The following is a 14,590-nucleotide window of genomic DNA, read 5'->3' as shown; positions in this document are numbered from 1 at the left end:
CACAGCGCCACCCGCATCCCTAAGACCAGGGATAGTTGCAAGCTATTTATTGAGAGCTACACATTCCCATTTCTAAAAGTGAGAAAGTTAGGCCCATGGCTTCCCAGTCATCCTCCTGATGCCTCCTCTCCCCTCCTGGCCAACTCATAAGCCAGGTCCTGTACCTGGCCGTAGAACCTCCAGGTTTATGGGGAATATAACAATAAGCAAGCAGCACCTGTGTGATCCAAGTTGTCTTCCAGCCACCGCTTGGTCCCTTGATAGTTAAACTTGCCACCTCCAGACGCAAAGAACAGCAGATTATACCTGGGGAGGCAGAGAGAAGGGTCAGGCTTACATTCTGGCCACTGCACACTCGCTTTGGGCAAAAGGCCTCCCAGAAGAGGAATTCGACTTACCCGGCGTGTGTCCGTTTGTACGTGTAGAGGCGAGAGAACAGCCTGGCCAGTTCCAGGAGCATGGCGACCCCACTGCCGTTGGAGTCGGCGCCATGGGAGAGCCACTGGGGGGGAGGAAAGAATATCCAATATTAAGGGCAACTCTGGGTTTGGGGACACACTAGCAAAGGGCAGCAAGCCAGATCCTTGCAGAGTAAGCCAAGTCATTGCCACACATTGCAGCCAGCAAGAAGCTGGGGTTTTTTGCCACTGAATGGCGCAACAGCCACCAACATCTGCAGCTTGTTTTTAAAAATAGAACAGCTGTGATCCACAAAAGGGAAGGCCAGCCGGGTGCTGAGGACAGCCAAGGTGAGAGGGCAGCTTGCCTTCCAGCCCTGCTTGTGAGCTCCCTCCTCAATAAACCCATGAGACGTAACCGGCTGTGTTCTTAGATAAATAAGGTATCCAATTCATAGTATCAAATTGTAAATTTCAAGAGAAGTAACTCATAAAATTCAACAAACAAACAAATAATAATAATAATAATTTTTATTTATACCCCGCCCTCCCCAGCCAAGGCCGGGCTCAGGGCGGCTAACAAGCAATAATAAAAATAAGTTGAATGAATACAACTTAAAAACAACATTAAAATATTGAAACATTAAAATAGTAAAATGTAGCCTCATCGCAGGAGGGGAAAGGAAAAGAAAAAAGAAAGGGGGAGGGAATCAAATTGGCTCCAAGCCAAAGGCCAGGCAGAACAACTCTGTCTTACAGGCCCTGCGGAAAGAAATCAGATCCTGCAGGGCCCTGGTCTCATGAGGCAGAGCGTTCCACCAGGTTGGAGCGAGAGGTGAAAAGGCCCTGGCTCTGGTTGAAGCCAATCTAACTTCCTTAGGGCCCGGGACCACTAGGGTGTTGCTATTTATGGACCTTGAGGGTCTCCGTGGGGCATACCAGGAGAGGCGGTCCCGTAGGTACGAGGGTCCTAGGCCGTGAAGGGCTTTAAAGGTCAAAAGCAGCACCTTAAATCTGACCCTGTACTCCACCGGGAGCCAGTGCAGCTGGAAAAGCACTGGGTGAATAGGCTCCCATGGCAGAGACCCCGTGAGGAGCCTCGCTGCAGCATTCTGCACCCGCTGGAGTTTCTGGGACAGCTTCAAGGGCAGCCCCGCGTAGAGCGAATTACAGTAGTCAAGCCCGGAGGTGACCGTCGCATGGATCACAAAGCAGAAGGCCCAGTGGATCAGATCATTCTATAGTCAGTTCATGCATAAGGTCTGCCCAGATTTAAAGGAACTGTTAGTGTATAACAACGTAGGTGGCTTGCGTAAGTGAGCCATGCTGCATTATACAGAAAGGCCAAAGCAAGCATGGGGCAACAGCCGACAGAAACTTACCGGTGCCACTCCAAAAGAGTCGTAGTGAGCGACTACTACAATAGTAGGCAAGTCCTCTCCTCCCAGACCAGTCAGCCGACCCTGGCAAGGGGAGCAGGGGAGGAATCATTACATCAAGGCCATTTCTGCCGCTGTGTCAATGCAAGACATCACCTCTGCCTCCTCATGAAATCTAGGGAATTGCAGAGTTGGAAGGTATCCTGAGGGTCATCTAGTCCAACCCCCTGCAATTTTAGGAATCTCAGCTAAAACATCCTTGACAGGTGGCCATCCAACCTCTGCTTAAAAACCTCCAATGAAGTCCGTCACCTTCCAAGGGAGTCTGTTCCATTGTCAGACAGCTCTTACAGTATTATTGCTATTGTAAATCACTTTCTAAACACCTTCAGAATCTCTGCAGTAAATCATTTCTGAACACTTTCAAAATCCCTACACCGACTTCTCGTCTGCTCCCTTATCCAGCGTAGGCTCCTTGGTTTGGTTTTGGGTTCCTTCCCAGCCCTTGCTACCGATGCCTGTTGCTCATGACCTTTACTCCTGGAGCGCCACAAGCCTCGAGCGTCCAAAGGTCTCCAGCTCCACCCAAAGACTCACGCATCACCTCTTAAACTCCGAACTGCCTCCCTCCTCCTTTCAAATCTCTTCTCACACCTTTTCTGCAAAGTCTTTGGCACCGCTGCCCATACCGCCTTGTGCCCTGTCGCAACCTGCCAGCCTGTAACCAGGCCCATGCAGATGTATTGATTTTCTTAATAATTCGGAAGAGTTTTTCGGGGGGGGGGGGGGGAAGCCTCATAATAATATCATGCCAGTGTACAATAAAATATGCAAGACAAACGGCAAACAATGAATCTTATTTCATTCTTATCTCTAAGAATGCTTGGCAGAAACAAACACACACATGCAAGGATTGGATATTCTTTCTCTGCCTTATTTACTGCATCCACTTCCCTTGCACTTCCTTGTCACCCCTATGTCAAAATTTAGACTGTAAACTCCTCCAGAAAAAGACTTTTCCTCCAGAAAGAGGCCTGTCTGCTTCTAATCGGCAGAAGCATGATGCACACTAATAATTTTAGTAAAATGAATTTTTTAAAAGCAGGGTTAAGAGTCAGGCTTGTGAAAAGTAGTTAAGGCTAGACTCTGGGAACCTGTACTCTTGGCTTGGTAGCCCAAAACAAGTGCCTCCTTGGCCCTAGCAAATATGCCCCATCCCTTCCTGAGTTTGCAAAGTTACATTTGTGCCCATTTTATTTTATTTAACAAAAAGCACGCACCATTTTCACTGTGGTGTTTTGTTTTGTTTTTAAAAAAACAACCTCTAAGCAGCTTACAATAAATATTAAAGATTATCAGTTTTAAAAAGGAACCTTTTGCTTGTTTCTAGGCAGAACAGAGGGACACAGGGGACGCAGGTGGCGCTGTGGGTTAAAGCCTCAGCACCTAGGACATGCCGATCGAAAGGTCGGCGGTTCGAATCCCTGCGGCGGGGTGCGCTCCTGTCGTTCGGTCCCAGCGCCTGCCAACCTAGCAGTTCGAAAGCACCTTCGGGTGCAAGTAGATAAATAGGGACCGCTTACTAGCGGGAAGGTAAACGGTGTTCCGTGTGCTGCGCTGGCCTGCCAGAGCAGCGATGTCACGCTGGCCACGTGACCCGGAAGTGTCTGCGGACAGCACTGGCTCCCGGCCTATAGAGTGAGATGAGCGCACAACCCTAGAGTCTGGCAAGACTGGCCCATACGGGCAGGGGTACCTTTACCTTTAGGCAGAACAGAAGCCTGCTTGTTAGCTAGAAACTTCAGTTTGTATCACACAGGGAAGCTTCCAGATCCCTCTTGAATCAATTAGTATAGACAAGATCTCTACACTTTAGATCAATCACCTTCTGCACCAAGAAATGCAAACTGACAGTAACACCTTGAAGTTGGCCTGGCAGGAATATGGCAACCAGTGCAGATTTAGTTTTGGTTGGCTTGCTTGCTGGTTTATTAAATTTGTACACTGACCTTCAACGAAAGATCACAGGGCGGTTCAGCCCCCTGAGCAGAGGTGTTACAAGCTGATAGGGTCTCTCACTCTTGTCAGCAACTGCGCTGCAGCACTCTGCCCTAACTACAGTTTCTGGGTCAAGTGCAAAAGAAGCCCCGCACAGTGCATTATGGTAATCCAACCTTGAAAAGTCAGTATGCCAGGATTGCTCCCAAACTCACCTCCACACTGGTGATGAGCCAGTCACTGACTGCTTTGCTCTGAGCCCCACTGGTCACCATCTGGAAGCCGTTGGCAGTTGCTGTGTGTAAAAGTACTAGGAAGAAAACAGGTGCGTAAAGATAAGAGTACACAGCTACACTTTACCTTCATTCACAACAGCATCAGAAACCTTGCAAATTGCTCCCCGTATAGAAGACACACATGGATGTGAGCCGGCACGCTTTGTATATTCTGGACAGTCTCTTCTATCCACGGTCAAGGTTTGCCTCTTTATATTTAACATAAATATTCAAAATATAACAGGAATTGGGTTCATGTATACATTTCTGATCACAATTCAAAGTGTTAGTGCTGACCTTTAAAGCCCTAAACTGACTCTGCCCTGTAGACCTGAAGGAGCGTCTCCTCCCCCATCGTCCAGCCCAGACACTGAGGTCCAGCTCCGAAGGCCTTCTGGCAGTTCCCTTACTGTGAGGTTACAGGGAACCAGGGAGAGGGTCTTCTCGGTAGTCGCGCCTGCCCTGTGGAACGCCCTCCCACCAGATGTCAAGGAAATAAACAACTATCTGACTTTTAGAAGACATCTGAAGGCAGCCCTGTTTGGGGAAGTTTGATTGTGTTTTTCATATTCTGTTGGGAGCCGCCCAGAGTGTCTGGGGAAACGCAGCCAGATGGGCGGGGTATAAATAATAAAGTTATTATTAATAATTCTTATGAATTTCAATGGGTCTGCTCTGAGTAAACCTTAGCTGGAAACAACCCATTGCCTCAGGCTTCTTCATAATGTAACCATGTAGTCATATGCCTGTCTACTAAAAAACAAATCCCACTGAGTCCATGGTGTTTAATCCCAGATAAGGGGGTATAGTATTCTAGAGCTGGATCTTTCCCAACACCTGCCAAGCTGTTTTTTATGATCCCTCTCTTATACCAGTAGCAAAGCCTGCTGGATCTATTTGGAGTTGCTGTTCCAAATACGAGGCGCCACCTCTGAAAAGGCCCTTGGAAGATGGTCTTAAAGGGAGGCGACCCCTGAAGCTGATCCCAGTTATTTTCTTTGAAAGAGGCCTACCTTCAGCAGCTGAAGCCGAGCCTTGCGACGCAGAAGCCGCCTGCGTTTGCTCGTAGATTGAGAGGAGATCGTCATCTTCCTCAGCAAAGTAGACCGGCACAATGGTTTCCATCGCCAGCATTTCTGGCTCAATCTCCATGAATTGCTGAGGAGGATCAGATAAAAGACTCAGTGACTTGCAGGGGAGGACTCCGCTCACCCTCCGGACCTGACTTGGGAGGAGGCACACAAAGAAGGTCCTCAGAGGATGATCTCGGGGGTCCAGACAGAAGCCATAATATCGGCTTGATTACAGGTGGCATAAGGATTTCTGGAATTAAGCAGGGGAGGCAGTCTCAGCACGCTGAAGCACAATTCTGAATGTAAGGCAGGGGCCTCAAAGGGATGCTTACCCGGATGACATCCTGAGGCACCGAATACATGTTCTGTGGCAGGATGATGACCACGGCACCGGCCGACTGGCGAAGCGCCTTCTGGTACTGTTCGTAGGAGAAGTCCATCAGCCGCATCATCACGCAGCGGCGGCTCAAGACATCCGCCTCCACTGTGCGGGCCTCTGTATTTAGCACGGCATTCCGAGTGCCTGTCAAAAGCAGAGAAAGGGGCTTAGTACGTAGCCATGGAGGTACTTTAGATCCACAGATAGGAGGCCTCCCCATGTCCTAAAAAGAGAATGTGAATGCTTAATTGCCTGTTTCCTCCTCCCTCCTAATCTGTTCCTTTTCTCTCATTGTCTTTTTTGGAATTTTAAGTTTGTGGACAGAGACCGTGCCTTTTTAGGGAAGTGGAGTGATTACTAAGCTGCTCTGGGAGTTTTCACTGGCTGGAGAATGGGATGTATTTATTATTTTAAAAAAGGTCTTTAAATAAATCAATAACAACAGCTCCCCAACCCTTTAAGGTCAATTCTCAGGTTGTGTAGTACTTGACTATGAAGGGCTGGTGCCATCAGGAATGTTCAGTGATCAGTTCTGAAGATGCTTTGCCAACGTTGGCAGGTGTAGATGTTGCCAAGAGAGCAGAGTTGAAATAGCTTAGTAGAAACCACGCAGTGGGAATGCCACATGCCTTTGTTGCTGGGGCTCACGCCATGAACTGTCAACTCCCAAACTCACTGTGATTCGGAAAGGAAGTGAGCCGCGACAGCATGTGAGCCACAACTCTAGTGTAGAGCTACAATTTAATGCACAGCTTCTCCACCCGCTGTGACTGGGCTGCATTTTGATGTCAAAGCAATTTTATCTGTACGATTTTATTTTAAACTACTTTAATAACTGCACTGCCTTTCTTCACTGCAATTTGCGTACTTGCTTATTTTAATGTTTTGCTTTTGGGTCTATTACACCAGTGTTCCCCAACCTTGGGCCTCCAGCTGTTTTTGGACTACAATTCCCATCATCCTTGACCACTGGTCTTGCTAGCGAGGGATGATGGGAGTTGTAGTCCAAAAACAGCTGGAGGCCCAAGGTTGGGGAACACTGTATTACACTACATCACACAGGGTGGTAAAAACAAAAAGTTATAGCAGCAGCAGCAGCAGCAGTTTCAAAAAGTTCTCTCCAAACCACGCAGAAAGGCAGTAAAATGGCAAATGCAATTCAATGTAAGCAAGTGTAAAATGACGCACATTGGGGCAAAAATTCCTAACTTCACATATACGCTAACAGGGTCTGACCTGGTGGTGAGTGACCAGGAAAGACATCTTGGGGCCATGGTGGATAGCTCGATGAAAATGTCGACCCAGTGTGCGGCAGCTGTGAAAAAGGTGAATTCCATGTTAGGGATCATTAGGAAAGGGACTGGAAATACGACGACTACTACGATAATGCCATTGTACAAATCTACAGTGAGACCACACTTGCGATACTGCTGCACAGTTCTGGTTGCCTCACCTTGGAAAGGTTACTACAGAGCTGGAAGAGATCCAGAAAAGGGGAACCAAAATGATCAAGGGACTGGAGGAACGCTCCCAGGAGGAAAGGTTACAACATCTGGGACTCATTAGCTTAGAAAAAAGGCAGCTAAGTGGGCGGAGAACATGATAAGAGGTTGTGCGTTGTGTGGAGGAAGTAGATTCTGAATAGGATAACTTGGGGACATGCAATGAAGCTGAAGCATGGAAGGTTCAGGACAGACAAAAGGAAAAACCTTTGCCACACAGGGCATAAACTGTGGCTACGAACCTTACTGTATGCTTGTGAAACATGGACCACTTATAAACGACATCTCCAACTCCTTGAAACATTTCATCAATGGTAAAATTCCATTCAATTTTACAGATCACTTGGGAAGACAGGCGAACTAACGCCAGTGTACTAGAAGAAGCAAAGATCACAAGTGTTGAAGCAATGATTCTTCAACATCAAGTTTGTTGGACTGGTTATGTTGTCCAGATGCCTGATTAACATCTTCCAAAGCGACTACTCTATTCCGAACTTAAAAATGGAAAGCGTAGTGCTGGTGGTCAACAAAAGAGATTTAAAGACTCTCTCAATGCAAATCTTAAAAAAATGTAGTATAAACACCGACAACTGGGAAACACTGGCCTGAGAGCACTCCAATTGGAGAGCAGCCTTTACCAAAGGTGTCATGGGCTTTGAAGACTCTCAAACTCAGGACGAAAGGGAGAAACGTGCTAAGAGGAAGTCACATTTGGCAAACCCTCACCATGACCAACTCCCACCCAGAAACCTATGTCCCCACTGTAGAAGGATGTGTGGATCCAGAATTGGCCTCCACAGTCACTTACGGATTCACTGTTAAGACCGTGCTTATGAAAGACAATCTTACTCGGCTATGAGGTATTGCCAAAGAAGAAGAAACAACAATGGAATTCATAAACCACAATGGCTACCAACTTTGATGGCTTTAAAAAGGAGATCATAAAATTCACGCAGGATAAATCTATCAATAGTTACTTGATGGCTATATATTACTTTCAGAATTAAGAGGCAGCATATGCCTTTGAAAGCTAGTTGCTAGGTTTCACAAGCAGTTAAGTGCTTGACTGACATCTTACTGACAAACGGGAGAAGAGAATGCTTCACTAGAGGGGTCTCTGGCCTGATTCAGGAGAACTCTTTTTGTTTGGGGGTGGGGGGGGAGCAAATAGGTATCCACCTTTCACCTATAGGGAGCAGGAATATTGTCTTTAGATTGGAAGAGTAGTGGATGATTCCCTTACAGCTCACCAGTTACTTAATCCAGACTGTGCAGTACAAAAATATGTGTAGGATACTAACTTTGTGAGACACGTTTTCAAGAATAAGAAACAATGCAAAATATCTAGGTACCACTGAGGGCTCTGCAGCTGTCATTGAAATCTTCCCTCCTAAATTTCCCCCCGATTATAGCTCATTTTTGGTGTCTGCTCATTGCCACTCAGTGTATCTGTTTTGAGTGGTTAGGGAAATGTACAGATAGTTCCCTAGTGCCATCACAGTGAACCCTTTTAATCCTAATGTAACTTATTTGCACAGCAGTTTGACAATATACCGTATTTTTTGCTCTATAAGACTCACTTTTTCCCTCCTAAAAAGTAAGGGGAGATGTGTGTGCGTCTTATGGAGCGAATGCAGGCTGCGCAGCTATCCCAGAAGCCAGAACAGCAAGAGGGATTGCTGCTTTTGCTGCGCAGCGATCCCTCTTGCTGTTCTGGCTTCTGAGATTCAGGTTATTTTTTTTTTCTTGTTTTCCACCTCCAAAAACTAGGTGCGTATTGTGTTCTGGTGCGTCTTATAGAGCGAAAAATACAGTAATTGTAAAAAAAAAAACCCAACCCAAAAATCTCCAGCTGTCTCCTTGACAATCCTCCCCTAGAAACAGGAAGGGGGTGTCAGCCAGTGATAAAATACGTGCTTTTTCATGCATAAGGTCCCAGGTTGAATCCTGACACCTCCCATTAAAAGGGAAACACCTCTGTCCAGAGCCCTGTTCTAAGCTATAGGCCAGATACCACTGAGATAAATGGACAGGTAAAGGTAAAGGTACCCCTGTATGGGCCAGTCGTGACCGACTCTGGGGTTGCGTGCTAATCTCGCTTAAGAGGCCGGGAGCCAGCGCTGTCCGGAGACACTTCCGGGTCACCTGGCCAGCGTGACGAAGCTGCTCTGGCGAGCCAGCACCAGCGCAGCACACGGAAACGCCGTTTACCTTCCCGCCAGTAAGCGATCCCTATTTATCTACTTGCACCCGGGGGTGCTTTCGAACTGCTAGGTGGGCAGGAGCTGGGACCGAACGACGGGAGCGCACCCCGCCGCGGGGATTCGAACCGCCGACCATGCGATCAGCAAGTCCTAGGCGCTGAGGTTTTACCGACAGCGCCACCCGCGTCCCTTGAAACGGACAGGTAGGACAACTGAATGTGAAGCAGCTTCGCACACCCATGCATGTTAAAACCCTGCCGTCACCGTCCCTCTCCAAAGGCTCTCCCTCCCTTGCAGATCCTCACAGAGCAGCTGCATGAAACCAGGCACTTGCTTCCAAGACCGGTGGTCTTGGCTAAATAAAGCAACCAAGATGGCTAGGAACCTGTCTTGATTTACAGCAGCCCCAGTCGGTCACGCACTGTGAGAAGTGAGTGACTGGAGAGGGGAAATAACACATGAGCCTGGAGGCTACACCTGCTGCGTGGAAATACGTTTTGACTAGAGCAGCTGCTTAGCCTGTAAAAGTGGGCGCAAAAATACCAATTGCTGCCTCTTGCAGGGCAAGTGTGTCTTTAATAGTGAGGAGTTCAAAGAGTAGCTCTAGTTTCTCCTGGCTAGTCGGGCAGGAGCTGAACTTATGAAGGGAAGCACAGTGGGGAGACCTCTTAACTGCAGCACTACTGTGCCCAAAGATGTCTATAAAGCCACAGGGTGGAGTGGGCGGGACAAGTTAAAAGTATAGCATCTAGATCAAGGGAAGTAATAGTGGCACTGTATTCTGCTCTGGTCAGACCTCACCTGGAGTACTGTGTCCAGTTCTGGGCACCACAGTTCAAGAAGGACACTGACAAACTGGAACGTGTCCAGAGGAGGGCAACCAAAATGGTCAAAGGCCTGGAAACGATGCCTTATGAGGAACGGCTAAGGGAGCTGGGCATGTTTAGCCTGGAGAAGAGGAGGTTAAGGGGTGATATGATAGCCATGTTCAAATATATAAAAGCATGTCATATAGAGGAGGGAGAAAGGTTGTTTTCTGCTGCTCCAGAGAAGCGGACACGGAGCAATGGATCCAAACTACAAGAAGATTCCACCTAAACATTAGGAAGAACTTCCTGACAGTAAGAGCTGTTGGACAGTGGAATTTGCTGCCAAGGAGTGTGGTGGAGTCTCCTTCTTTGGAGGTCTTTAAGCAGAGGCTTGACAACCATATGTCAGGAGTGCTCTGATGGTGTTTCCTGCTTGGCAGGGGGTTGGACTCGATGGCCCTTGTGGTCTATTCCAACTCTATGATTCTATGAAAAGGACAGCTGATCTTACTCTGCTCCCATACCAAGCAATATATATTACTATTAATTATTATTATAGCTCTCACGCACATAGTGTGCTCACCTACCTGTACACAGCCCTGTGAAGTGGAAGTGCGGCAGAGACGATTCCATAAAATCTTAGCACTACAATTCCAATCAGCTCCAACCAGCATGAACAAAGAATCTGGGATGATGTGAGTCGCTCAACAACATCTAAAGGCCACACTTGTGTGTTCCCTGCACCGCCCAATTAGCTGAGCAGACTGCTGCTTTCCTATATTTAAAGGTATTTCTTGCTTTCATGCTTACAAAATAAAAAAAAGCAGGCACGCTTAGAAAAGGCATGTCGTCTTGTCTGCCTCTCACACACAGGACAGAATGCCTATTTGAAGACAGCACCTGCTACAACATATGCATGTGTCACCCAAGAGCAAGGAAAAATACTTGCCCTTCCTTCAGAAGGATTTCTTCACACCCAAATTTTCAACACAGCCCTAAGCTTGATTGCACACAAGCAAGCCCACTTAGTTCAATGAGGCCTTACTCTTTCGCAAGAGTGGTTTTGGATTGCAGCCTTAGTCAATTAATCATTTAGAACTCAGGTGACTAATCATCTAAGGCTGAAATCCTGTTCTTGCTTATCTCTGTGCCAGTTACATTCAACAGAGCAGGCTTTACTTCTGAATGGAATTGCACAGAATTGGGGTGCAGCTTTTTTTAAACTGCAAGTTTCAGCTACGGGTTTTTCTTGAACTTCCCTAATGCAGAGTGGTACAATTTAGCATTACATGCATGCATGCATACATACATAAATCTCTATATTTACATATGGGAGACTTTACAGGATTAGTATTATATTCTTTCTTACAAAGCTTGCAAAAATAAATGCTATATTCTTATAAAAGGTAAAGGTAAAGGTACCCCTGCCCGTATGGGCCAGTCTTGCCAGACTCTAGGGTTGTGCGCTCATCTCACTCCACAGGCTGGGAGCCAGCGCTGTCCGCAGACACTTCCGGGTCACGTGACCAGCGTGACAAAGCTGCATCTGGCGAGCCAGCGCAGCACACGGAACGCCGTTTACCTTCCCGCTTGCAAGCGGTCCCTATTTATCTACTTGCACCTGAAGGTGCTTTTGAACTGCTAGGTTGGCAGGCGCTGGGACCGAGCAACAGGAGCGCACCCTGCCGCGGGGATTCGAACCGCCGACCTTTCGATCGGCAAGTCCTAGGTGCTGAGGCTTTAACCCACAGCGCCACCTGCGTCCCGCTATATTCTTATACCACCTTGCATATCCAGGCAGGGCTGAGAATGACTCTGGCCTGCAACGCTAGACAGCTCTTGTATAAGGCCAATTCCTGTTCCTAATAAATTTCAGTCTTATAAATATTAATTACATCTTTCGACTCGCTACACAGCACAGAGAATTTGGGTGGTGACTTGAGAGGACTGCAACCAGAATGTAGCCACAGAAAAACAAGAGGCAGGTGTTTGCATGCTGTGGAGAACAAGTTTTGCCGAAACACAAAAGGTCTTTAGAAGAAGGAAAACCCAGGGACAGATCAACTGGTAAAGTATGAGACTCTTAATCTCAAGGTTGTGTGTTCAAGCCCCATGTTGGGCAAAGATGTCTGGATTACAGGGGGTTGGACTAGTCCAACTCTACAATTCTAAGTGGAGGTAATTTTAATCTGTTTTGGTATTATAACTGTTTGCATGTTTTGAAAGTATGACTGCAATTTCTTCTTAATTTTATTCTTTTACCCTTTTTGTAAACTGCTTTGAGGGTTGGTTGGGGTTTTTTTTACAATCAAGCGGTGCACAAATTTTACAAAACAAAAATAAATGTTGACTTGTCAGTTGGAAGAGGGGAAAAAGAGGGCTGGTGGCAGAGTTCTGCTGCAGGAGAGTACGGCTGGCTAGAAACCTTTAAGCAGGAGAACTCCCTTATCAGGAAATCAGAACACACTGCAGGGTTTCATCACTGTATATTGCTACACACATACTGTTTAAACTGATCCACCTACATTATTTAAATACAATATGCAAATGTAGGAAGTTGTCTTATACTAAGTCAGACTGCCTGCACTGCCCCTCCCTGGTCATTCTACCGCTAAGCCATGGTTTAGTTTCAGCTTAGCGTATCATCTGAACAGTGCTTTGTCGGATAGCTCTTACCCGACAAACCACAGGCTGTGAGCCATAGAAGCAGCAATCGGTGCAGAATGCTGCAGCACGGTTGCTGACAGGAGCGAGGCCTTGCCAGCATGTAACACTTGCGCTCAGAGATCTGCACTCATTGCCAATTTGCTACCAGGCCGAGTTCAAGGTGTTACGATTAACATATAAAGCCCTTAGCAGCTAAGGACTAGTTTACCTACAATATTGTCTTACCCTGCGTACCCAACATGACATGACTGATTCCATCAATGGAGTTGGATCTGCTACAGCTGCCACATAACGCTCATTCCACACTTGTAAGAATGAGATCGTTTACTGCGGCAGCACCTACACTTTGGAACTCCCTGCCGATTGAGAACAAACAGGTGCCTTCCCTGTACTCATCGCAGCCCTGCTAAAAAACATTCCTGCTTATATAAGCCTACCCACATGCTTAAACAGTTGAGATAATTTTAATCTGCTTTAGCATTTTGACTTTTGTATGTTTTGAAGTACAACTGTGATCCTCCTCTTGATTTTATTGTTTTATCTTTTTGCAAACCGCTGAGAGATAATTTTTTTTACCATCAAGCAGTGTATACATTTCATGCACCTCCACAGAAACAGTGCAGACACTAAATACCACAATCTCCTATTTTTACATTAACATACTTAATCTAAAACTATGTATGCATAAAGTTTTTAAAAAAAGTTAAAATTTATTATAATCCTTTATTAAATTTGTATCCCACCCTTTCTTCGAAGATCCCAGGGCAGCTCAAAACGGAAAAATTGTATTTTAATTATTGCTCTCCCCCGCCCCATGGTTTTGAGTAGCTCTTGTTTCTACCTTTCAAGTCCCTGTCGGCAGAAAAGGTGGGGGATAAATAATAATATGTTGGACCATGGTTCCCACTAATAATAAAATAATAAATAATATATTGGGGCAGTGGTTCCCACTGGGATAACCCACCCAAGGGGGCCTGTGGCACATAGCAAAAACTACCAGAGAGACACCTGGCGGTTCCCTCATTGCGAGAAGTGAACCAAGGCAGAGGGCCTTCTCGGTGGTGGCGCCCGCCCTGTGGAACGCCCTCCCAGCAGATGTGAAGGAAATAAGCAGCTATCCTATCTTTAAAAGACATCTGAAGGCAGCCCTGTTTAGGGAAGTTTTTAATATTTAATATTTAATGCTGTACTGTTTTTAACACTTGATTGGGAGCCGCCCAGAGTGGCTGGGGAAACTCAGCCAGATGGGTGGGGTATAAATAATAAATTATTATTATTATCAAAATGTTCAAAAGTAGGCTTGGCTTTATGAAAAACGGGGGGGGGGGGGTCGTAGCTAATGAGGAACCACTGACATTAAGGGAGCTGTCAGCACGTGGATTTCCCCCCCCCCAAAGGATCCTGGGAACTGTAGTTCCGTGAGAGTGAGGAGAAAACTACAGCTCCCTGGAAACCCTGTACCTGTGTAGCATGGATATTTGAGGGGGGGTCGGGTGTTATTTAAGCGCCTCATGAGAGGCGGAGGGGGGGGGGTGGGGAGAGCGTCGTCGTCTCCCGGGCCTTCCCTGTCAGCGCCGCCGCCGCCACCCGAACCCCGCCCGACCCCCTCTGGCTCACTGACCGTAGGGCTGCCCCCCGAGCTCGTACTGCTGCATGCGGTAGACGGTGAACTCGTGGGCGGCCGAGGCCGGAGGCGGGCCCAGCAGCAGCAGCAGGACGGCCGGCACCACCAGCAGGAAGCTGAGCGGCAGGCACGAGGCCTTCAGCAGCACCGAGCCCAGCACCTCCTCGCCGGCCTCCTCCAGCATGACGGCGAGCGGCGGCGGCGAGAGCGACCGTGAGGCGAGAAGGAAGGAGAAGAAGGAGGCGCTTCTTCGCCTCAGCACATCGCCTCAGAAACAGCGCG

The 14,590-nt window shown here is 47.3% G+C and overlaps 1 protein-coding gene across 4 annotated transcripts in view; it reads right to left on the bottom strand.

Moving 5' to 3' along the window:
- Nucleotides 1-14,590, bottom strand: part of NCLN (nicalin) — a 28,706-nt gene extending 14,116 nt beyond the window's left edge. Inside the window, exons 1-7 of one of the 4 annotated variants that reach the window (XM_028713478.2) lie at nucleotides 14,306-14,590; nucleotides 5,456-5,646; nucleotides 5,064-5,208; nucleotides 3,991-4,085; nucleotides 1,781-1,861; nucleotides 399-502; nucleotides 218-306 (exon numbers count right to left, since the gene is read on the bottom strand). In XM_028713478.2, the coding sequence (XP_028569311.2) occupies nucleotides 218-306; nucleotides 399-502; nucleotides 1,781-1,861; nucleotides 3,991-4,085; nucleotides 5,064-5,208; nucleotides 5,456-5,646; nucleotides 14,306-14,492 (892 nt within the window). In that variant the 5' untranslated portion in view covers nucleotides 14,493-14,590. The remainder of the gene's footprint in view (nucleotides 1-217; nucleotides 307-398; nucleotides 503-1,780; nucleotides 1,862-3,990; nucleotides 4,086-5,063; nucleotides 5,209-5,455; nucleotides 5,647-14,305) is intronic. The other 3 variants (XM_028713480.2, XM_028713477.2, XM_028713479.2) reach the window with 3 other exon arrangements.

Source organism: Podarcis muralis, chromosome 18 (genome assembly GCF_964188315.1).
Source record: "Podarcis muralis chromosome 18, rPodMur119.hap1.1, whole genome shotgun sequence".
NCBI lineage: Eukaryota > Metazoa > Chordata > Lepidosauria > Squamata > Lacertidae > Podarcis > Podarcis muralis.
The sequence above is the reverse complement of the archived record's forward strand: the minus strand, read 5'-3'. Positions and strand labels throughout refer to the sequence as shown.